This window comes from Ceratotherium simum, chromosome 2 (assembly GCF_057802395.1).
Source record: "Ceratotherium simum simum isolate JZ-2026a chromosome 2, ASM5780239v1, whole genome shotgun sequence".
Taxonomy (NCBI): Eukaryota; Metazoa; Chordata; class Mammalia; order Perissodactyla; family Rhinocerotidae; genus Ceratotherium; species Ceratotherium simum.
In genome coordinates, this window is record NC_141901.1 from 68,188,645 (window position 1) to 68,213,571 (window position 24,927).

General features: G+C 33.1%; 1 protein-coding gene across 5 annotated transcripts in view; it reads right to left on the reverse strand.

Annotated features, from left to right (window-relative positions):
• PTBP2 (polypyrimidine tract binding protein 2) overlaps positions 1-24,927 on the reverse strand; it is a 71,385-nt gene that overhangs the window by 11,410 nt on the left and 35,048 nt on the right. For all 5 annotated transcript variants that reach the window (XM_004420803.3, XM_014780127.2, XM_014780126.2 and 2 more), the window contains exons 6-8: positions 20,904-21,068; positions 20,702-20,812; positions 16,330-16,525 (exon numbers count right to left, since the gene is read on the reverse strand). In XM_004420803.3, the coding sequence (XP_004420860.1) occupies positions 16,330-16,525; positions 20,702-20,812; positions 20,904-21,068 (472 nt within the window). The remainder of the gene's footprint in view (positions 1-16,329; positions 16,526-20,701; positions 20,813-20,903; positions 21,069-24,927) is intronic.

The window sequence follows — 24,927 nt, forward strand, 5'->3', positions numbered from 1 at the left end:
CTGTCTGAATTCCACACTCAAGTAGTTATAACGAACACAAATTTCTCAAACACGATACTTCCCCAGCAGAAAGAATGAGAAAACGTCACTGTATCACATACTTTCTCTTTCACTATTTTCCTATCCTTTGCCTACCAATTTTAACATTTCCCTCTTATCTCTAGTCTACTTTCCAGTCCTGCGGTTGTCCTATCATCTTTAAGATACTTCAGCCATTTATTCTACAAAGAATTCTCTTTTGTCTCAGCATTTTTTATCCACTTTTCAATTAACCAATCAGAATCCTTTCATTCCTTAAATTCTCACATACCAACTTATTTCTCAATAAATATTAGTTTACTAAAGAAATGAATTACATGTTCTTTTTCTCCTTCCCACAATAAAGGAAACAAATATCCAATCTAAATGAAGTTAATTCATGACATACCTGGGTAGAACTGACCCTTAGCACTGTCGTCCCATAAGTTCACGTTTATTTCTTCTTTTTTTCTTTCCAGCCTTCTTGTGTATGTCATAAGGATGTGCTGTTACCTTTGTTTCAGATACCCTATTCTTTTAGCCAAGTTTTTACTCTTTCTACTTTATCGGAACTATAAATGGCTTTTATTGGCAGCCTGAAGGGTTCTTTAAGAGTCCTGATTCTTAACCTCTTCAGTTTTTGACTTACAGTCTCCCTCCAATCTCCTTTTATCCCTTCTCTCTGAGCATGCATCAGTGGAATGATATGTTTCTCATTACAATCTTGCTCTAAACAAGTTTATTTTACAGATTTTTGCCAACACCATTTTTGGAGATCCCCCTTTTTTCTTATTTCTCCATTTTTCTTTCTTAAAATTTACTTTTTGTTTTGGAAAACTTGCAACATATATAAAGATAGAGAGACTTGAATAATGAAGCCCCATGTACTCATCAGACTGGTTATTAAACAACTAACGGCCAATCTTGTTTCATCTAGTCGCCCATTTTATTTTTAAAGTAAATCCCATACATAAGGATCTAATTTTAAAACAGAAACTTCTCATGTTTAGTATTTACTAAATGCATAGTAGTCTTCAGTGTTTTTGGATCTATCAGCATGGATCTTTTTACCCGACTATTCTATAGCATTACTAACTTCTCCATATTAAATGCCATAGCTCTCATTACGTTTTATAGGTTGTTTCATTTAACATTCAGTGGATATCTTAATCTGCTGCCAATGTCAAGTATAAAGATATATTCCTAATTCCTAGGCATGCACTCACAGTAATTTTGTTCTTCATACTCTTAGAAAGTGACCCCTTCTCCTTTCTTTAAACATTGTTCTTCAGTTTTCTCAAACAGCTTTGGCTGAATGCATATAGCATTCAACTGAAGTTGACAACAACACAATTATTTAAGTGGCAGAAACTCCAGATGTAGGCATTATATTGTCAAATCATTCACTTGTTTCTTTCTGCCTTTAATTGGCTACCTCTTAGTAGAAAAAGTAACGTAAAATTCTGTTAAGTTCCTTGGTCTTAACCGAATCCAGTTGATGGCCCAAAACAAACACACACACACACACACACCAACTGCAAATTCCTGGCATGCAGAAGAAAAAAGTTTAGCATCAATCCTCAAATTCCCTTTTAACAATAAAAAAAGACTTAAAAAAGCCATCAAAGAAATTTGACCAGCTCTTTCCCACAACAAAAAATTAAATCAGTTTAATTTCTGGTTTTATTTTCAATTCTAATAGGCAACAAGTGATTCTCAGGGCCCACTAAACTAGAAAAATTTAACTGAACTAATTATAATTAGTTACCAAAATTAAAATCATCTCGAAAGTCTCCTAATCCCTAGCATTTTCTCCGTGTATCTCTTGACTTTTAACCACCATCTCTTGTTTATTAAAAACCCTGTTATCTCCTACTTATCTACTAGAATTGTATTAAACTTTGTATCCCACATTGAAGTTCTCAAACTTTCCAGTCTCAGGATCCCTTTACACTCTTAAAAATTACTGAGGACCAAAAAGTTACCTGGGTTCTATCAATTGATATCAGAAATTAAAACCAAGAACTTTAAAGCACAGGAACACATGATCACACATCCTGTTAGTTTTCAGAGTGATGAAGAAAACTCCAACATATTTTATTGAGAAAATGAGTCAAAAGGCAAATAACATTTTAGTATTATCATGAAAATAGTTTTGATGTTGTGGACCCCCAGAAAGGGTCTCAGGGGCTCCCAAAGATCTCTAGACAACATTTTGTGAACCACTGCATGTATATTTGGTATGATGCTTTATACACATAGGGTGCTCAAAAAATACTAAGGAATTAAAAAGATGCATCTATTTTACTTCAAAGGAAAAAAAATGCTGTAATATATAAAAAAGAATGTGAGACACGTACTTAGATTACACATTACTGTCACTTCCAAAATTTATGGTTCTAAAGTCACTTATTACTCCTCTTTCCATACTGACATTTCAAGAAAAATTACTAATTCATGAACATATAAAATATCAATCTCTCTCAATTCGATATATCAATCTCAACACAACAGTCTAAGGTTAACACTTCATGTCTGCAGAAAAAGTTTCTTCTAAAATACATCTCTACCATGCCAATGAACAACTAAACAATCTAATGAAAAGTTTACCAAAATATTCAAAGGTGATGGAAAATTTGTTCCAAGAAACTTTAGATATTCAAGACATAATTGTTTTAAAAATACATTTCTTCTTGAAATCTGGGTTTTATAATGGAGATAACTTGGTGGCACCATATTATTTAAAACATCAAGACTCATCATGGAAAAATGATCACTGAAAATTAAAAGAACAATTAAAATTAATTTTAAACGGTAGCTGAGAATTGAAAGTCTAGGTTAAACCCCTTTTTTTAGTGTGATAGACCCAAGAGACCTTAAAAAAATGCCAGAGAATGCCATATTTTAATAAACAACACTGCGTTTCAGAAAAAATAAGACTGCTAATTTTCTAGTGAGAAAAATTTAGGTTCAAACTAGACGCAATTTACCTCCTTCTAGTAAGCAAGTAATGGAAGACTTAGCAAAAAGTAGAATGTAAGCCATGACGTCCCCACTGTTGTTACTACTGTTTAAATGCTATTTCCCAGTCTCCCAACTTTTCCATTTATTATCACCATTCTGAGCCACTATGCTAGTAAGTCAGGTGATCTAGTCTTCTGCCAAATGATCTTTCTTCATTTTAGGCAGCCTGGAGTATGGTACAAGAGTGCTTTAAGAGATGAAGGCAGTCACTGTCCTTAACGTCACTAATATGTACTTCCTCCCCTAGGGCTGATAATTTAGAAAAACTGCTTAAGCCATCTTTATGTAGTTCTAAATCACTAGAATAGTCTGAGTTTTTACCGGACTTTTAAAGCCTCTAAGGACGGATTCTACAATTTCCCTCAGTATACTCTTAGAAATGAGGTAAAAATTTTTTCAGGTTTAATCTTAATGTTGTCTGCTACTATAAAAATATAAAAACCTACAAAAGATTTCATGATGCACCATTTATACCATAATGATAAATCCTGAAAAAGAAAATTCTGTATTGTATTTTTCATATTAATGTTAACTCCTAGCTATAAGGGAAGACAAATTTACCATCTTACTTTTGTAAAAATTATATAAAACAAGTTACATACATTGGCTCTGATGGATTATTTTTAGCTGTAGAAATAATTTTAATTTTAATGATTTAAATCTTTAGTTAAGGAAGCAGGTATTTGAGAAAAAACACTAGGCATATTGATAATAGAGGATCAAGATGCCTATTCTACTTCCAGGATAGTTATAAGGACAAAATAATGTCAAAGAGCATCATAAACTGCCATATACTAAAGAAAAGAAAGATGTCGCAGGGATCCTTTCCATGTGATATGATCTTCATCAGCAGGGCCACCCAGACATTTTCAGTGATTCAGTAATTTTATAAATTTCTGTTTTGACATATTATTACTAACCCTTCCTCCACCAAAACTGATGGACACACAACCTTGTATCTGATAAAGATTCAAAGTCCAGTGGGATGAAGTAATGGGATATCTATCCCCTCTTCCTTTGAAGTCATATTTTGCTGATGTGCATAGGCATCTCTAACCTTGCCCACTTCAATTGAACAATTAAACTGTTTTTAACTTATTTTAAATCATTTACAAATTTTATCTTTGATTTTTAACAAACTTTTATTTTAGAACAGTTTTAGATTTACAGAAAAATAGAAAGTTCTGCAGAGTTCCTATATAACCCAGGCATTCCATTTCCCTATTATTAACATCTTACATTAGTATGGTACAGTTGTTGCAATTCATCAGCCAATATTGATACATTATTATTAACTAAGTCCATACTTTATTCAGATTTCCTTAGTTTGCATCTAATGTCCTTTTTTTGCTCCAGGACCCCATATTACATTTAGTCATGTCTCTTTAGGCTCCTCTTGACTATGACAGTTTTATCCATCATTTTTAAGGATGCAGAATTCGTTTTATCCCTTCATTTCTCATTCTAAAACTTCTATCCAAAGCTTCTATCCAAAGGCAATTACATGATTTCTTTTGATCTTCTTTTCCCTTGTTGAAGACATCTAGTAGTTATTAGTCTCACATACTACTGAACAGAGGATTGGTGGTGGGACTTAGAGGCCCCTTCTAATTCATAAATTATAGGGTCCTGGGTGCGGAGGGCAGTTTCTACATTTTACTTCGTGATGTGAAAATAAAAATTTTACTTTTAACAAGAATGACAACTGCTAATCTTTCCTTAAACAATCCATTCCTCCTCTTCCACCAGCCTTCCCTTCAATTCCTATTTTGCCCTCTGGAATCCATTCTCTTTTCTATCATTAACAATTGCATTTTTATTCAATATGTTCCTTAGAGAAACTTTTTAATTAAAAGCTTGCTTTGTCCTAATGAAACTTCTCTTATAATCCTCTCAAAAAGTCATTTTTATCTCCCTAAACCCTTCCCCAAAGGGAAGAAATAAGATGCATTATTCATCACCCTACCCCACCTCATGTTACTTTCAGACCTCTGTTCTACCACCACCAATTACAACGGCATTTGATGTCAATGCCATGTAATCATTTCTCATCAAAATAGCCATCAGGTCACTGGGACATTCTCTCGAGTTATATAAAGACTTTGGCACTTGGCTTTATTTCTCTCTCTCTCAGCCTGTCATTATCCTGTGATCTGTCCAATACACTTAAAAACTTCTACGTTGACGATTTTTACTACATCAATCCTTTTTAGCAACTTTTCTTGTTACATCTTTGATTTTTCTTTTCTCTCTTTTTTTGGCCATTCATTTCTCACATTTAAATCCCCTTCCTGACTTCATTCTTCCATCTTCTTGATCCTCCCACTCCCATACTGGGTAACCACTGAACCCACTTCAGGCCTTCATCCTGACCAGTTTCTTTCCTATTCTCCCTTGGCTTGACTTTACAATGTAGACTAAGCATTCTGGCTCGCTTGCTACTAATCTTTTAATGCTCTACAATGCCAGATTTGGATAAATTCAATTTTATATTTTGGCTATGCTTTCATCTTGGTTTGTAAAGTATGAGTGTGAAAACACACACACACAGACCTCAAAACTGATTCCACAAACGTTTTGTTATTCAACATCAGCTGATTTCCTAGTCTATTTTCAAGAATTCCCTAAAAATCCACTAGACTTAAATCCTGTATCCTACTCTCAATCTCATTGTGGTCAGCAAGATTGAGATCAGAATTCCCTTAAATTTTTTAACCAACTTCAAAAGTGCTCCTTTCTTTCATCGCTTCCCCTTTCTCTCTTTCTTCAAAAAATAGAGTGGTAAGAAGAAAGAATATGGACTATAAAAGCTGATAACTTCAGTTCTGGCCCCAGCTCTGCCCCTAAATTTCTACATGAGCTTAATAAAAATCCTTTCTAGTTCTTACAATGGTCCTAAAAAGTATCTCTACATTTTCTAAACCCCAACATTTCTACTATTCTCTTGATCCAATCCACTACTATCAACTTTAGGACTTAAGCTAGCCTTAAAAACAAATACTACCTAATATGAAATGAACATTCATTATATTCCAGGCACTGCAAATTTCTTACACGTTAACACATTTAATCCTCACAATAGCCTTGGAACACAGGGATTAATGTCACTATATCCATTACAAATTTGGAATTTAGACAGTGAAGTGAGCTAGATTTTGATATCAGGACGCCTAGATTTGGAGCCTATACTCTTAACAATTATGCATACTTCCTCACTGCAAACATTTCCCCTTGGGCCCTGTTTTACTCCTCAATTGCCATCCTATTTTTCCTTTTTTTCTATAGCACACTTCTTCAGAGTAGTGAATACTTTACCATATTTACATCCTTAATCCATTAAAATTTGATTTATACCCACTCTCATGAATAACCTTACAGTAACTATTAAACTGAACAGGCACTTCTAATTTCAATCCTATTTATTTCATCCCACAATTTCTTGCTTCTTTATTTTTCCCACAATATAAATGTGCACTGCTTAAAGTTTTACTTTCAAACCTTTAACCCTCCTGCTCTTTTATAACTGGGGAATCTTAAACCAAAGTTTTAAATATCACATCTCTAGCCTTTAAATCCACAATCCCACAGAACTTTTGCCCAAGTCCTAGACTGAATTTTCCACTATATAGTGGACTCATCTACAAGGTTAATTCTTAATAAGTAACATATCAATCAGATGCTAAGTCCTCTTCTGTTTAATTTTACCCTTATTTGTTTCTTTTCATGTTCCTAGTTAATATTCACAATTATATCTTACTTAGACTAATATAGTTCCAGTATACTCCTTGAGATAGCATCTAAGATCTTATCCCAAACCAGCTCTTTCTGGCATCACCGCCTTTCATATTTTCCTAATGACCCTATTCCTCATTCATAACTGAATGCTTGTCACTCCCTAAACGTGACATATATTTTATCACATTTGCTCATGCTGCGTTTTTTTAATCCTCTTTATTCTTATCCAAATCCAATGGCCTTTGGCCCATAAAACCCTCCCAATTTCTCCTTTGGATGATGAATTACTCATTTCATTATGTTCTGATACCACACTAACACTATATTTCAATTTGCCTCAAATCAAAGCTACTCAGACGTTTGCTGCCTCCACCAGATTATAAGAACAGAAATCTTGTAATGCTTCTGAATCCCTTTATAGTAGCTAGCACAGTGCTAAAATGACTGTTGAATAATACAATGAATGAATAAACCAGGATGCCATTGAGGGGAGGCAGAATCCTTCTAGAGATGCGAAATGCTCATGGCAATTACTTAAGAAGGGTATCAGAAAAATCTAGAAAGTGGGGCAAATAGAAAGGTAGATTCGGAGACAGAGGATATCACTTTTAAATTAAAATCAAGATCAACATGAAAACAAGAAAATATAGAAACTAAAAAGGAATAGATATGAAGTTAGGAAGAACTCAGAAAAAAAGGTCAAGAAAAAAATCTGAATAAAATTTCCTATATGAATCTATTGCTTTCTTGGTGTATCTTTAGAGGAGCTAGTGAAAATCTTCCATGTAATTTTTACCTCCTTTAGATATAGGCACATTTTATATTATGGTCACAAACATATATAGTTTTTCTTCTACTAATTGCAGAAGCAGCAATAATATACTCAGGAAGGCTTTTCTTTGTTTTAACCATACCATATATATATAACTGTCAACTCTTAAAAACACAAAATTTTTTCAAAATAAAATCTACAGCCTAATCTAATCTAAACCTGTCTTCTGTATCCGGAGGCAGTAGTTGATTACAACTGAATTCAGGCTATTTAGCTTTAAAAAATACCAACACTAGGATGAATACGAGAGAGGTTTTCAACTATCTGACAGATCATCACGGAAAAGGAAAAAGTAAATATGGGATTAATAAAAGGAAGAAATTTCTTAAAACTACAGCTGAGAATAATATAATGGGTGACTCTAACACATCAGTTTAAGTAAAGACTACGTCATCATCCACTAAGAATTTTATATAAAAAAATTTTGCCCTGGATAGTTAAAAGGCAGCCTATGAGTAACATTTTAGTGCTATCGTAATAAGCTTATTCCATTTAAAAATGCTGCTAAGTAAATATGAACTGACATAATAACATATTTCTTCTAACGTTTATATCACATCTGTGGCCCATTATACCACCAAAGTACGCAATTACCACCAAACACATTTCCTTTCCTAGGAAGATAAAAATAATTCCAGACTTAAAACACATTTGTTTAAATATTATTCAAAATGGACACAAAGAGTTAAATAAACTTCCTACAGGTTACTGTTTCAAGTTAATTTGAGATTCAGAAGTTAAATTTTATCCACTGACAGAAATTTTAACATGAACAATTGCATCTCGGCTCTTACAACTTCTTTTCTAAGAGACATTTTAAAGACAAAAAAATTAATATTTTTAAAGTTCAGCCAAGCAAAATAGAGGCAGTTCAATAATTCAAAGAGCTCAACATCATTTTCCAACAACGCACACATGGAGAAGTAGGCATGCTCAGCTATAGCTTCTTACTTCTTAGATGTTAGAACAGAAATGAAATGAGAAAACCAGTTACAGGACAATGAATTAGTACAGGTAATTACATGTGACTTCTGACCAAAAATTTCTGATTTGTTTATGTTGAACATGATAAAATATTGCCTTTTTAATTATACGATTTTTAAAAAAATTTTGGTGTTATGGCATTCAGGGATACACTTAAAAAATCTACGTAGTTTAATATTTCTGGGGAATATTTCTAGGATGTTTGTGTATAATTATTTTGGTTTTTCTTGGAGCATAGTTTTCAAATGTGTCTGCAGTAGATGGGTTATTTGGTTTGATTTTTATGGCCATAATTTCCTTTGCTATAAGCAGTCTTACAATGGAATATTATAAGATTAGGGTTTTGCTAAAATTAAGATATGGTGTGTAAGTTGTAATGTATATTTTGTGAAAAGATAAAAATATAAATTCAGTTTACTATATTTTGGTTTGCATGTTATATATATCCCTACTTTGGATCCAATTTTAAATGGATATATGAACAATACTCCCTTTGGTTTTATAATCATATGATAGCCAGGTTAAACACTGAATAAACTTTGCCACAAAAAATAATGTCATGTCAACAGAAAACATCTTATTATATAAAACAAGAAGGAAATTAAAATAACAGGACTTACATATTTACTACAGGTATGACATTAACCTATATTAACTCCATAGGTGAAAAGGCAGGCTAAAGGGCCCAGCTAATCTATAGTACATTTTATTTTACTGTTTTTATTAGTTAAGAATATGGACTTTGGAGCCAGGCTGCCTGTCTCAGCTACTCTCTAACCATGGGAATCTGAGCAAACTGCTAATCTCTTTGTATCCCAGTTTCTAAATCTGTAAAATGGGGGCAATAAAGGTAACTTCACTTAGGGATGATGTGAGGATTAACTCACAAATAAAAGGCTAAGAACAACGCCTGGCACATTATATATATTCGATAAATGGTTAGCTATTATTTGTATCCATATGCATCAAACTTTTGGTTTCCGGAACTGGTTCCTTAGAATTCCATTCTAAGCTGTAGTAGTTCAAATGTTTTTGCCATAAAATATATGAAATGAAGAACTGTCAGCAACAGAGGTGGCATCTAAGTAACTACTTTTAAATTAATAATTTTCTAAACAGTTATTCCTACGAGAGGAACTAACCCAAAGGGATCTATGCAGGCATTTTGATGTGGAGCCAAATTTTTATAGGGAGAGCAAATGGTGGTAGGAAAAACAGCTAATCCCTTCTATCAATACCAATCATCCAAAAAGATCCCACTCCTTAGAAACTGGTATGTGTATATCTTTAAGACTCTTTTTTATCAACATTTCTTTTTAGAAAAGTCTATTTAATGGTCTACAGCACAATAATTAACTGAAAGTAGCCTTACAAACTCATGAAACTCCCAAGTGATAATTTTGTTCTTCCTAAGCTCCGAGGCTATTGAATGGTTCAGTAGAAAAAAAAAAATTTTTCCAAATAGCATTCATCTTTGGAGGATTCTAAAACCTTGAACAGCCTAAATTTATTAAATAATATCTGAAAGTCAATGAATAAATATCTCTCTTCTAAAAAAAACAACCACACACACACACAAGGAAACATAGGCATCACTTATTGTAAGAAAATGGAGTACTACTCTACTAGCTCGATGCTACAATCTAAAATACTAATTAATTTTCAATTAGTCTGCCTTTGTTGTTTTTTCCCCGCTCATCACTATACTGTAATTGCATACATAAGATAGCAATGTTTCACAAAAGATGATCGTTTTTACTGCATATCTTATAGAATCCTATTCAAAAATAAACAGGCACAGACTGCACATACACATGGGTAAAGAAAAAGAACACCTGAGGGATGTTAATCCTTTAATTGAGTAAATAACTCACTCATCTCTGGAGGTTTTTTTTTTCTTGCAATTAGCTATAACAAGCGATTGATAGTCTACTGGTATTTACTGAGAAAATATTAATCCTTCCTTGTTCTTTAACTTATGGGGATAAATATTTTTTTGAGAAAAGCATATCTAAATTTTAATTAGCTCTATTTACTCCTTTATCCAGCCCCCTTTCTGTTTTGGGCCATTGGGCAAGACCAAAAAAAAAAAAAATTACATAAATCAAACTGATCACCTTTAGGCTAAGGGTACTATCTCACACCACTCTGGGGCTATCAGAACCTGGAAGTAACCACGAGTTTCTAAAGTTTAAAGCAGAAGTTGGGAAGAATCTAGGCTTTACCCTTTCATAAACCGGCTTAAATAATTAAAAACAAAAGCTAGGAATCAACTTTTTCCACTAAAAATCAGCAAATAAATGCAAGAATCTAACCAACTGTCCTGCAAAAACTATATTACAAGGTTAACAGCCCTAGCTGAAGAAGGAAAATTCTACTTTATAAAGATTTTCAACTAATTAATATAGAAGGAATGTGTGAACTGGGGGGAACAAAAGCAACATTTGCAACCCCCAAATTAAATAAATTAAGGCATTTAGCGGATTAGTATCCACTAATGGTATCCACATTAGTGGCTACTAAAACCATGACTAGAAAAAGATAATGGAAGGATCAGCATGTCACCACCTGAAATCACAATCAATCTTAAAGCACCACTAAAATCACTAAAAATGGGATAACCAGATGTTCTGTTTTCAACCGAGATACAATACAAAGCACAAGGAACACCTATAAAGTATTCTTACTTTAAAAATATAAAAAAATAAATAACAGAACATAAATTTAATCAAGCTTTGGAGCTAACTTCTAGTTTACATAAAAAATGCAGTGGATGGTGGTACAAGTTAAGATGACACTACAAGGAAATAGCCAGATCAATCCAGACTGTGGAACTTTCTTAAAGGATAACTAGGTTTCTTACAATAAGTCAAATGTATCTGAGGGTGAGGGTGCAGGGAGGACTGTTACAGATTAAGAGAGACAGGAGACATAACAACCAAATCACATGTGTGGCCCTTGAGAGGTTCCTATTTTGAACAAATAAACCCTTAAAAAACACTTCTTGAGGCAACTGGGGAAATTTGAAGATGGACTACATATTCAATGACATTAAAAAATCATCATCAAATCTGACAGGTGTGATAATCACATTATGGTTTGGTAAGAAAATGTCATTATTTTAGAGATATTACGATGATGTTTGAGTTGACACGACATGATGTCAAGAACTTGCTTCAAAATACAATAGGAAAAATGAACAGATAAAACAAGTGTGGGAACTATTGAACTGAGAAGATGGGTATGTGGATTCATTATATATAATGACGGAAATCTTTGACGAGAAAAGGTTTTTCAAAATTACCATGTGAATAACCCATTCAAAAGTAACAAAGAAAAACAAAAGCTTTCAGAAATCTTTTAAAAATAAGTTTTAAAATTAAGCTTAAATAAGTTTTAAAAAAATGTTTAAAAAATAAGTTTACTTGTTAATTTTAAGCACCACAAACACATATAAAAGAAAAACAAACTAAACTCTATTTAACAGCTAAATAATATTCTGTGAGAAGAACTGTACCAAGATAGGTTTATACGGCATGAATAAAGAAAGTATTAAAATACTGCTCAATAGCTATAAGGAATGTTTCTATGTGAACACTAATAACTTCCGCTAAAAGATAAAATTTAGCATCTAAAAAACTACAAACTTTTCTCTACAGCAGTAATTCTCAATTCCCACTACCTAGTAGAACCATCTTGGGATCTTAAAAAAATCCCAATGTGTAGGACCCACTCCTCCAGGTTCTCAGTCTAGGAAAGGGCCTGGTGATTTCGGTGTGCAACAAAGTTTGAGAAAACATGCTCAATAAGGACTACATATTTACTTTTATGAATAAATGCCTGTTATATCTGTTCTAAATTACCAAATATTTTAATACCAACAGATTTCCTATAAAAAGTTTGCTTTGCTTTTCTGCTAAGATCATATGAGAATGGCTGACTGCTACTTTATTCAACTCAAAATACACAGAAAGCTCTAAAATAAGTATTCTTTGTATATATTACCTGCCCTAATTTTTTAAATGTAGACAACATGATCATGAAAAATTACTTTTGGCAATTTTTCTAAAAGTGATCCACCCCTTAATAAATTAACTACACTTTTTAAACATGATAAAATGATTATAACAATGTCTCAATTTATAATCTCAAGGATTTTTGATCACCTTGTTCTTTGAAGTAGAATATGTGAATAACTAATAGTCTGCCACATTTGTGGTTATGTATTTAGATGTCCGATTTCTAACTAATTACAAAGCAGTCTCCCTTCCTGAATAAATTACATTTTCTGAGAAACTGTGATCCCTAGCACTAAAAGAAATAAGCAGAGAAGCTTAAAAAATTACTGCGTAAAATAAATCAAAATTTATAATATTAATCTCAAAGTATTTAAATTCAGTCAACTGCTTAGATATAATATAAAAATTACCAAGGTAAAGTGAATCCCCATAAATACTTAGCAGAAAAGAATTATCACCTTGTACTTGTGTTCTTATAGAATCTTTGAAATAAATGGATATCCATCAATTACTTCATTTTGAACAAGTATTGTTTGAGGAAGACTCAGCAGGAAATGGATTCAATCAATACTAGTTGGTTGTACTTTGAAGTCACCTGACTTATTAAATATCATTGAAGGCAAATAAACATAGAAAAGATTTAGTCACCATTCCAGACAGCACGACCTCACTAAAGCAATATTGGATTCACTATAAAGAGTGTTTGTAAAAAGAGGTTCCTCATAAAGATCACAATATCCATTAAATGTGTGAAAAAAAAAAGTTACTTTAATGTTCTGTAAATAAATACCTTTGGATTGAGATGAATTATTTAAAAATACTTCTTCCATACACTGGCCAGTCTTAAATATGTGAATAAAGCTGAAAGCTCAGCTTATATCAAATATGAATATCCTTAATGTGCATTTTACAAGTATTGTACACCCCGACAGAAAGAATCCAGACAACAAGTTCAGAGACCTGTAAATATCTAATAAGCATTTAAAAATTACAAACTAGCTCATAAAATAATAAAAATTAAAATAATAATCTGACACATATTCCTATCTAATTAATATCCTAGCAAATCAAAAATATAAAATTCAAGGCTGGTACGGGAATAAGTAGTAATAGCTAGCCAGCCTCATACACCATTCATGTTAGTTGAAACCAAAATCACTTTTCTAAAAAGAAATTTGCAGTAAGAATCAGAAACCTTTAACATTTTGTTTGACCAAATAATTCTAGTTCTAGGAATCTAGTCTAAGGAAATAATTTGACAGACAAAAAAGTTACATACAGGGTGTTTGTCACAATGCCATTTACATTAATAAAAAGTATGGAAGGAGACTAAATGCCCAACAAAGGTACTTTCGAAAGTATATACCCACTAACATGCTATAGAGTGATTAAAATGATCATTTTCCAAAAAAATTCTTAATAAATTGACAATTCCAATAAAACACAAAACTGCAAAATACAGTGTGATTTTAATTTGCAAAAAAATATGTATTTACATAGGAAAAAGACATATATCAAGATATAATAGTGGTTAACTCTTGTAAAGTATCAAAACTACTACAGAGTCCATTATTTGACTTTTATAACCTGTAACTCCCCTAATTTCAAAAACTATTTGAGGATACTTAAAAAACCCAGTTATAACAAGATGCAAAACCATTAAAACAAGTAAATGATGAAGTCATTTAGTAAAGAAAGGTGAATTTACATATTTTCACCACAAAACGCTTTCCTTTTTCTTATCAGGCAGAGTGCAGAAACAAAAATATATTATATTAAAATATTAATACAGAGCTGGAAGAAGACACTACACAAATTAAGAACTGAGCAACTTTACTCATATGCTTTCAATGCAAAATGTAGACCACCTGAAAAATGGATAACAAAAGCATAGAGTAAGATAGAAGTTAGTTATACCAGGGCTTCATAACCTTTCATGAGAAAGACTTTTCATTTATCATTGGTTTTTAAAAAATTTCAGCAAGGCCATGAGATTACAAGCAAAATGGTGATGAATTCCCTAGGAGAAAAGTCCAGGTGACTTCTAACCAGGACTCCATTCAGAACCCAAACACAAACACATCTAACTATACCCAAATGGGCAAACACACAAAGCTCCTTAGGGTCCAAGGGAGTGATTATTATTATGGTCCTATGTTTGATGCTACCTGGAGTTTCTTGGTATTTTACTCTTACATTGTTTCTTTAATGAGTTGCATGTGAATTTTTAAACTCAGAAACTACATGTAAAATCTTGATGTTGTCTTTTACTTTACTTAGCTATTTTAGGGATTAAATAATGTATCTGTCAAGTGCCTAGCAGAACGTCTAGGACCTAGAAGCTAATCAATAAAGGCTGATTCTTTTCTCTCCTATAAAATAATGAATTTTTTTATCAGTAAAGAATTTAAGAATCTATAACAATTATAAGCAAAGGTTATATATTCATTATTGTCTCACTTTTGACTTTTACCTTTAAAAATGGTACACTATTAAATAGTCAACCAACGTACAAGCCGAGTTGAGGGAATAAAGGCTTAAACTAGACCCACACAGTGATAGAGATTCTGCCAGGAAAGAATGGTATCAACCTAAAGCATCTACTATAGTTGTGATAAACAGCTATGGCTTGTGCTAGATGTATTAGAAAATTAGAACACAGGGTCAGTTTTGCCTAAAGTCACCAGAATTAATTTCAAGTATCAATTGCTTCTCTTGTTGTGCATTAGTGTGTCTGTGTTCGTAGATGTTTATCACTTATAACATATTTACAAATGGATAGCACAATTGTTACATATCCACAGTAAACAAATATCTACTTCCAAGAATTACTTCATTATAATGTTTTTTCTTTTTTTATTGATGGACATAAACTAAACTGGAAGAGCTACTTTGTGACTCATCAAACTTGGGTTCCATATGGACAGAAACTCTGATTTAAAGATAATCTTACAAATGTCAGAAATCTAGAATTCCCAAACACATCAAATAAAAGGAAACTATAAAATTTCATCTTAAGCTATAAATCACTTCACTCATTTTACTTATGAAATAGCATTTTCCCTTATTTTTTCTTCATCTTGACTCTACGAATCTTAGTTGCAAATTTTTGCATTGTTTTTTTAAGTGGGTCAAATCCATTGTAGAATTAAGTGAAATATAAATGATTAAGACAAAAGGCAAATAAAATAAATTTTATAGAAAATTCTTTCTAGTTTAAATTGTTTTTTAAAAGAGAGGCTATGATACGCTTCAGAAAAACCCATGTGCCTACTCCCATCACGTGTTTTGTCTGTTAACTTTTCTCTGTTTCTAGGCAGTGTTAAATTAAAACAATCAGATTAACCCTAAAGAATAGGCACAAGGGCCCTGACTTAGACCTAGACAGTGTGACATCAAGTTTAAAGTGTAAATTTTTTATTGAGAATTCAACAGTATTTCTTCATTAGAGCTTTTCTTCTTCTATTTCGGAAGAGGGGGAGAGAAGGTGAGGGTACTGAAAGGAATATAACAGATATAATTTTAATTACACATATGAAGAACACTTTAGGTTTTTCTCCCAATAGCATTCACATGCCTTCTCACCTGAGAAAAATAAAACCTTATACAATTTCTTAAATTCCAGAATGGGGGATTCATTATACTTACTGGAGTTTAACAGGCACTTTCCCATTTGGAAAAATGGGAGAAAAGTGGTATAGACAATAGAAATCATACCTAAGAGGGAAGTCTCCTTGGCAAATGCTGCAGCAATAGCTGGGTCCAATGCAGGTTGTCCATCCCCAGATGGAAGATCAGGTCGAGTATAATCCCTACTTTTATCATTGTTGTATTTTACATTCAAATTCACAAGTTTAGAAAAATCAATCCTTAGAGTACAGCAAGCATTATAAATATTCTGACCATCTAGGGCCTGTAAAAGTGAATGAAGTACATCAGCAATCTTAAGGAAAGAAAATTATGACTTTTGACAAAAGGTATGACTTTGACAATAAAACTCAACAATGAAAACCTGAACATACAAGCCACCAGGAAAGGAATCAAATTTCACACATCATTCTTTGCTAACCCAGCTGTACAGGTGTTAGTCTCCACAAATATTATCTTTTTTAAATAGAAAGTGCTACTTAAAAATATAACCAGTTAAACACATGTGCTAATACTTTCAATTCAAAAAATCTGCAATTTAATTTAAAAAAACTAATGAGGATCACAAATATAGTCAGTTCTGCCAAAGCAGTACCATAACAGTCTGCATGATACTTTAAATTTAATTTTATCATACACGTATTTTTTGATGGATGGCAGTACTTATAAGAATTGGTATAGTTTTATTAGGTAACTTCTGTCTGAGGCCACATTGTATGACGCGCTGCAAGCCAAATAAATATCACTATGACGCATAATAGCAATTCCCATGAAATGGGGAAAAAATTATCTTCCTTAACCTGAGGTTCAACATGAATCAGAATAACTTGCTGAATTAGCAAAGCCAACATCATCCCACAAGAGAAGAGTGCCAGCTCTAGAGATGAAAGCCTACACTCAATTAGGTCATGTTGAACAAGTTACTTAACTTCTCTGAATTTCAGAATCTTTCTTAATCTGGAAAACAGAGATGATAACGACTGCCACGATCCTCACAGGGTTATTATGAGGATTAAACAAAAGATCACACATGTAACAGTTCATCATGAATTATAAAGGACTATGCTGCTGTTATGATTATTACATTTTTTTTCTGATCCTATATAATCATAATTTCTACTCCAACTGGATATAAGCCTGGAACAAACTAGAGAACAGGGGAATATACTGTTAATTTTTCATTAGAATAAACATTTACTGTATACAATAGTTCAGAAATGAACATATTTAGATCTATAAATCACTGTATAAATGAAACAATAGTTCTTGTAATAATATACAAATAGATCAAGCCTTATGTACATAGACCAAGACCCATTAGGTGTGTAAATCTAAAACTTATTAATAGTAGACCAATATTTTTTTCAGGAGATTTTTAAGAGACTGGACTACAATATATACCAACCTCAGGACAAATTCAAGAGATTGTTGTATTTTTTCCTCCAACCCTCACTAATAAATCTCCAATGTTAATCTGTTTTTTCCTGAGTTGCTATTTTCTTATAAAGCAAAATGCTAGGGGAAAAAAATTCCACTTATCTGAAAGTAATTGTCAAAGATCATAACTAGTATATGGGAAGAGTTTGGTCGGCTCTGTCACTCAAGCAGCTTTTATATAGCAGTACTTCCCAGAACTTTCAAAACAAAAAAACAACAGAGTATTGGGCTCCCAATCCCAAGAATTATGATTTGTTAGTTCAGGATGGCCTAAGACTCTCATTTTTTATAAGCAATCTATATAACAAGAACATAGGCGGGCTCTGGACCACACTTTGAAGAACACTATAAATTCTGTTCCCCAAAACCTGAAGGTACACTTTGCCTGCTAGATTTAATTCCCAGTGCTTGATACTTTTTTAAATCTCTCATTCATTTGAACAACTATCACTAGAAGTGGAGAGGTAGGCCTGAGATCCTCTTCTCAAACTCTTATTGCTTGCTTTTAATTTTACATGACCACCATTGTTTTAATAAGCATAAAAATGTAGCCACTGAATTACAAAGTTTAGAACCAACTCATTTTATAATATACTGAGATGTACACGGCTAGCTGAAAGATAGAAAGAGATCTGCACCACACCAGGTGCCGGGAAAGCTATGACATGGGACGAAAAAGTCCTAGTACCTACAATGTGTCATACCTTATGCTAAGTTCCAGGAAAACAGCAGAGAACAAAGCAGACATGGTACTCACTCTTATATAACTAATGGTCCAAAAGAAAATATAGACATTTAACAAATAATCATAAATTTGATGTATGGTGGTGAGAACGAAGAATGGATGGGATCTAATCTAGTTGAAAGGTTATGAAAGACACCTTTCTGATAAGAGACTTCTAAACTGAAACTTCAAAGACGAAGACAAGAAGGCACTGGGCATAAAGAGATGAAGAGAAAGCAGTATTAGCAAATGGAATAGCAAGTTGCAAGACAGAGATCAGAGAAAAAATACAGCATACGCAAACTATTTAAAGAAGTTCAATATAATTAAAATGTAGGAGATGAGACTGCAGAGGCTAACTGAGGATCGATTTAGAGTTCTGTATGCCACTGTTAAGGAATGAGGACTTTACACTACAGAAAAGAGTCAGTCACTGAAGGGCACTGAGAATGGAAGTAATATGACTTTTAGTTGAGATCATTCTCAGTACTCTGTGGAAAAATAACAGGTGTGAGGGAAGAAGTCAAAGTGGTGAGTTTAGTCAGAATGCCAATGAAACAGGGATTTAAGAGATGATGCTGGCTTAGATCGGTGCTACTCAAACTGTGATTCACAGACTAGCAGCCCAGGTCACTCTGCATGAAGATCAACAAGAGTTTGTGTCAGGGGCCGGCCCCATGGCTTAGCGGTTAAGTGCGCGCACTCCGCTGCTGGCGGCCCGGGGTTCGGATCCCGGGCGCGCACCGACGCACTGCTTCTCCGGCCATGCTGAGGCCGCGTCCCATAAACAGCAACTAGAAGGATGTGCAGCTATGACATACAACTATCTACCAGGGATTTGGGGGAAAAAATAAATAAATAAATAAAATAAAAAAAAAAAAAGAGTCTGTGTCAGAATTTATGTTAACACCAACTCTAAACATACTGTGGCTAGAAGTATGTTGATCTGTATTTTGGCAAAAGCTCTTGTAGCATCAGAGACCAGCACTTTGAATAACACTGGCTTAGACTAGGGTGGTGGCAAGAGAGTGGAAGACAAAAGGATAGATTCAATAGAAATTTAGGATCTGGAATCAATAAGATTTGGTGATAGGCTGAAAGGAAGAGGAATAAAGCATGACTCCATATTTTCTGGCTTGTTATCTTACAGATAATGTGCATTATGATAAGTAATTTAGATCTTTAACTCGTAGCATCTACTTGTAACACAGGAAAAATTCCTGTTCTGTTTACAACATAGAGCAGCAGTCAGAAAAAATGAGATAACACTCGACAAACCATTCCAATTATGCTATGATTACTAGTATAGCCTTTCTGCTACCTGAAGCTATTTTTGCTCCCCAAATGAGACTCTGAGGATGGAAACGCAATGAAACAAAAATCAAAAATGGTCCAGGGTCCATACAAGCTACCTTGATTTGGAGGAAGCACTTAAGTATTACAGACCATAATTAGTTTGAGTGGAAAGAAAGAGAGGTGAGACAAAGTAAAGACAATTGATTTAATGGTTTAATAATGAATATTTACTGGTATAATAATGGAATGAAATAACATGGCACAAGAAGTTAAAGAGACAGAGCAAAGGTAGATTTAAATAAGATATACAAACAGAAGAGTATGGAATTTAGAAGCAAAGATGGGGGATGCAGTTTTCAATGGCAGCCATGATATGGGAAGATTCTACTTCTTTTAATCGTTTCTTACCCTCCCTACATAACAATAATAAAAAATGTAAATGATGTGACTAAAAAGTAGATAAGGAACCTATTCAGAAAACCTGTCTTTCAAAAAAGTCTTTAAAAAGAACATTGGATATAGTCTTAAATATACCAAGACCTGTCACAGCATTTGAGCCACATGTGTATTGATGTATTTCAGCTAAATTATCTTGATAGCTAAATTAATTACTTTGAAACCGCTACTGGAAAACACTTAAAACCTTATACAAATGTACATGCACAATACAATCCTGCTATAGCCTCAAGAGCACAAAACTTCTGGACCTAAAGCAAACAAAAATGCAAAATAAAATAAGCCTATATAATAGATAACTACAGATATGACTATCCTTAAAAATAAACATTTATCACAAATACTAAGCTTTTCTAACATTATGTTAATGATACCAATTTGTGCCATCTATAATGCTACATGATACTGCTAAGTTATGTCAGTATTAATAACATTAGCTATATATACATGTGTGTATATGTGTGTGTGTGTATGTATATATCCGCCATTGAAAAATTTCACTACTTCAAAAAAAAGCTCTAGACTTACTAGTTTTGCCTGTTGAGCATTTACTGGATCACCATACTGGAGAAGAGCTTGAAACTGGTTATTTTTTGTAAATGTGATTATCTTCAACACAGCACCAAACTTAGAAAATATCTGTTAAAACATTAAAATCAAAACATAATTTATCTACTGTATTATTATTTCTCCAATTTATAGGCAAACATAACAATTAAATTAAACTTACTTGGTGAAGAACATCAAGTGTTACAGGGTAGTACATATTGTCAATAATTATTCTAAGCACTGGACTCTGGGCTGGAGTCACTGCACTCTCACTAACTGTGGTGCCACTAAGAGGAGTATTTGCTGTCTGGACAGCTGTCACTGCCTGAAGAACTGCTTGAGCACGCTGAAAATCAAAAGATAAGCACTTTAGAAACACACCTAGTATTTTCACTTATACTTTGCTAAATGTTACACTATAAGTTCATTTCTTTTCTAGAACACATATAGATTAAACAAAATTTAACAGTCACTCAATAAATACTTTTGAGCACCTGCCACAAGCCAGGTATTGTCTGTTTATAATTCAAGTATTCTACTAGTGTTTACTTCAAAACTATTATCTAGGGTTTGAGACCAATGCTGAACAAGCAAAGATAGGCAATGTAATTTATTCTTGAAAGAACAACATGTAGTTTGGTAGATTCATATAATGAGAAAATGTTTTGAACAGAAACTTTTAGAGAACAATAGAACTTCAATCTAACATTATTCACTTCATAAAAAAGGCACATGGTAAATCTTAACAATGGAATTACTAGATTATCCAAAAGAACTCCCATAAAGCTTATCACTTCTAATACAATCTTAAAAGAGGAATATTCAGGATACATGGTTTTTCACAATACTGTGACTTCTGACAACAAAATTTTTAGAACAGAAATTGATGTATACTTTGGTACAAAGCCATAAAATTTTCAGGAATACACCATAAATTATAAAATACACTATGATTTTATGTATGACTAATAAGATATTGCTAATTAAACCATGACAGATGATTATTCTGAGACACACCTTGATTTCTGAGATTTTAAAATATGAAAAAATATACATACAGAATTGAAGAAATACAGTATTTTTAGGAAATCTGTCAACTAAATCATGTTAAATGCTTCAAAAACACTGCCTTTATTACTCTTATGCCTTTCCTACTATTACTATGACAGATTCACTGATAAGGAAATAATTTCGTTCTACCTTATCTGGGGTCAGAAAATCTATATAAAGGCAGATAACTGTTAACTATAACAATGACAAATACCTCTACATTGCTTTACAGTTTGAAAAAGCTGTATTGGTAGATGAATAGGAATATAAACAGAGCACAGTGATGAAAAAAAGGAAGCAGAACACAAAAGAATTAGGACACTTATGAGAATAAATTATTCTTGTTTATTCTTCGACAGCACATATACTATGGTGGTAATCATTTCACAACATGTAAGTGTATGAAATAAACACGTTGTGTACCTTAAACTTACACACTGTTATATGTCACTTACATCTCAATAAAGCTGAGGGAAAAAAAGAAACTGTCACTTCACTGAAATATCATATAACCAGGGGATCACACAGCTTGGGATTCAAAGCGACCATGTACGTCCTCATGTAGTCAAAACTCATTATTTAAATGCTAATTAAATAATAATTTGACCTATACATTTATGTTAACTAAAATTACTCATTAATTCAAACTCAACATTTTGAAACATTTGATAAACATTTACACTACTATGGAGAATATAGTTATAAAGAAAATAGGGATAAAAAGATTTCTAGAGCAATGTTTATTAATTTAAATGTTTGAATATATTTAACCTAATACATATTTAAATAGTTTTTTAAGTAGTTCATTGCAATATTACTTTCTTCATTACTGAACATGTCCTTACATGTATTTGTCTATTACTACAAGTATGGAAATATCACAACTTAGGTAAACACTAACATCTGCCATTTCAAATAATGGAACACCTTTTTAAAACAGGAACCACAAGATCATGGTATACTACCCAAATGGTACAAAAGGTTAAAAGTTTCCTCTGCAATATTGTCTGCTTTCCCCAACCCACTCCTCACCAATATTATCTTGGGTATCCTTCCAGAGAAACCATCTACATATACAAGCATATCTGTATATATCTACTCCATACAAGCCTTTAAGTATCTACCTATTCCATACTTTTTTCCCCAATACTATTCACTGTTCTCCATCTTCCTTTTTTAGCTTAACAATTATATTCTCCATTATCATTAACAAATAACTGCACACATTTTTTTTAAATTCAAAAAGCAGAGTTGGCTTGCCAACCTAGATTGTAATTAAACTTCTTATTGAAACACTACATATACACAAAGGACACAAATCACATGTATACAGCTCAATAAAATTTCACAAATTGGACATATCTGTGAAGTGATTATCTAGGTAAAAGAACCTTACCAACATGCCAGAAGCCACACTCATGTTTCTCCCCAGATATGTAAAGGGAATCATAGAGTATGTGTTCTACTTTAGTCTGGCTTTTTTAAAGATGTACATTCATGTGTTGCAGATACCAATAGCTTGCTCATTCTTTTTGTATTCCAATGAATTTCAACAAATGAATATACCACAACATATTCTACTGCTGCTGAACATGTGGACTGTTTCCAGCTCTGGGCTATTACATACACCATGCCATGAACTTTCTCATACATATCTTTTGATGCATATATGCATGTGTTTTCTCAGGTATGTAACTAGAAGTAGATTTACAAAGTCAAAGAATATGTATATGCTCAGCTTTAATATATATTTCAAGTTTTTAAAAATGATTCTACCAATTTACATTCCCATCACTTACATATGAGAGTTCAAGCTTCTCTACATTATTACTGACACTTGGTATTACCCATCTTAATTTTAGCCAATCTGGTAGTACACGGTAGTATCTCACTGTGATTTTAATTTGTATTAAAGGTTCTTAAACCAAACCCAATCCACTCTTTGTGGATCAGAGGATGGCTTTCTGGAGGAAACTAGCTAAGGGGAGACCTGAAGATGTCTAGCAACTGGCCATGTGAAGTGTGGGGTAGAAAAGTGGCACAAAGGCAAACAGGCCATGATATTCCAGGCAAAAGTGACATCACAGAGACACAGTGGCCTCAAAAGACTGAAAATAAGAGAAGGCATGCCAGGTTAGAAGATCTACAACTACTTTGGGATAGAAGCTTAGGCAAATAGGGTGGGAGAAACAGTAGCCATCTCAGAAAGGGCCTTTAACCCAAGTGTGAAAAGGATCTGCTACAGGGGAGTAACTTAGATTTGTGCATTTTACAAAGATATCTACTTGGCTGTACTAGGGAGAGAGAATTCAAGAGGGAAAAGAAAGTAGATTAATAAGACAGCTATTACAGTAATACAGCCAAGAGGTGACTGTGTCTGAGGTATAGAGTAGCAACAAAGATGAAGAAAACAATGCAGATATTAAGGAGAATGAACTGACTGGACTTGGTGATTTGATGAAGGGTTACGGAAAAATTCATGTTGACAAACATATTCATCTGCCTTTCTTCTATTGTAAAACACTAATAGAATGCCGATAAATAAATAAATACAAAATGAAATAAATGCAAACACTGGAGAGAGAGAAGGTCATCATTACCTGAGAATAATTTTATCAAATTCCCAGAACACAGAAAATGAATGGAACAAAACGAACAGAAGACACAGTGAACATATAACAAACATGGTTTGCACTGGTAACAACCACAGGAATCAGATTAGAAACTGGCAGGTTCACAGGAGGAATGAGGGTAAAAATAAAAGGGTTAATACAAAGTCTGGCTAATGAACAAACAGCAAAACTCCTCTTCCTCCCCTCCCCCAAGCATCTCCCCAGCTTATAATTAAAAACAAAAACAACAACAAAATCCTCCCTTAAAGGAACCAGAAATTCTATACGGAGTTTTGCTGGACCAGAATAAAGATCTCTTTGGCATGTGGGGGGTTCTCAGCTTAGTATCCAACTCCTTGTTACTTTACTCTACAGGAAAGCATCTAAGTCCAATAAAACCTAATTGTTTGTTCTGAAATACAGACAAGGAAGGGGAGAAAGGGGAAGAGAAGGAGAGAGAAAACAAGAAAAACGTAACAGCTAACATTGAAGAAAATATGAGATAATTTGAGTATAGTGAAATATTTAAAAAATACTGTTAAT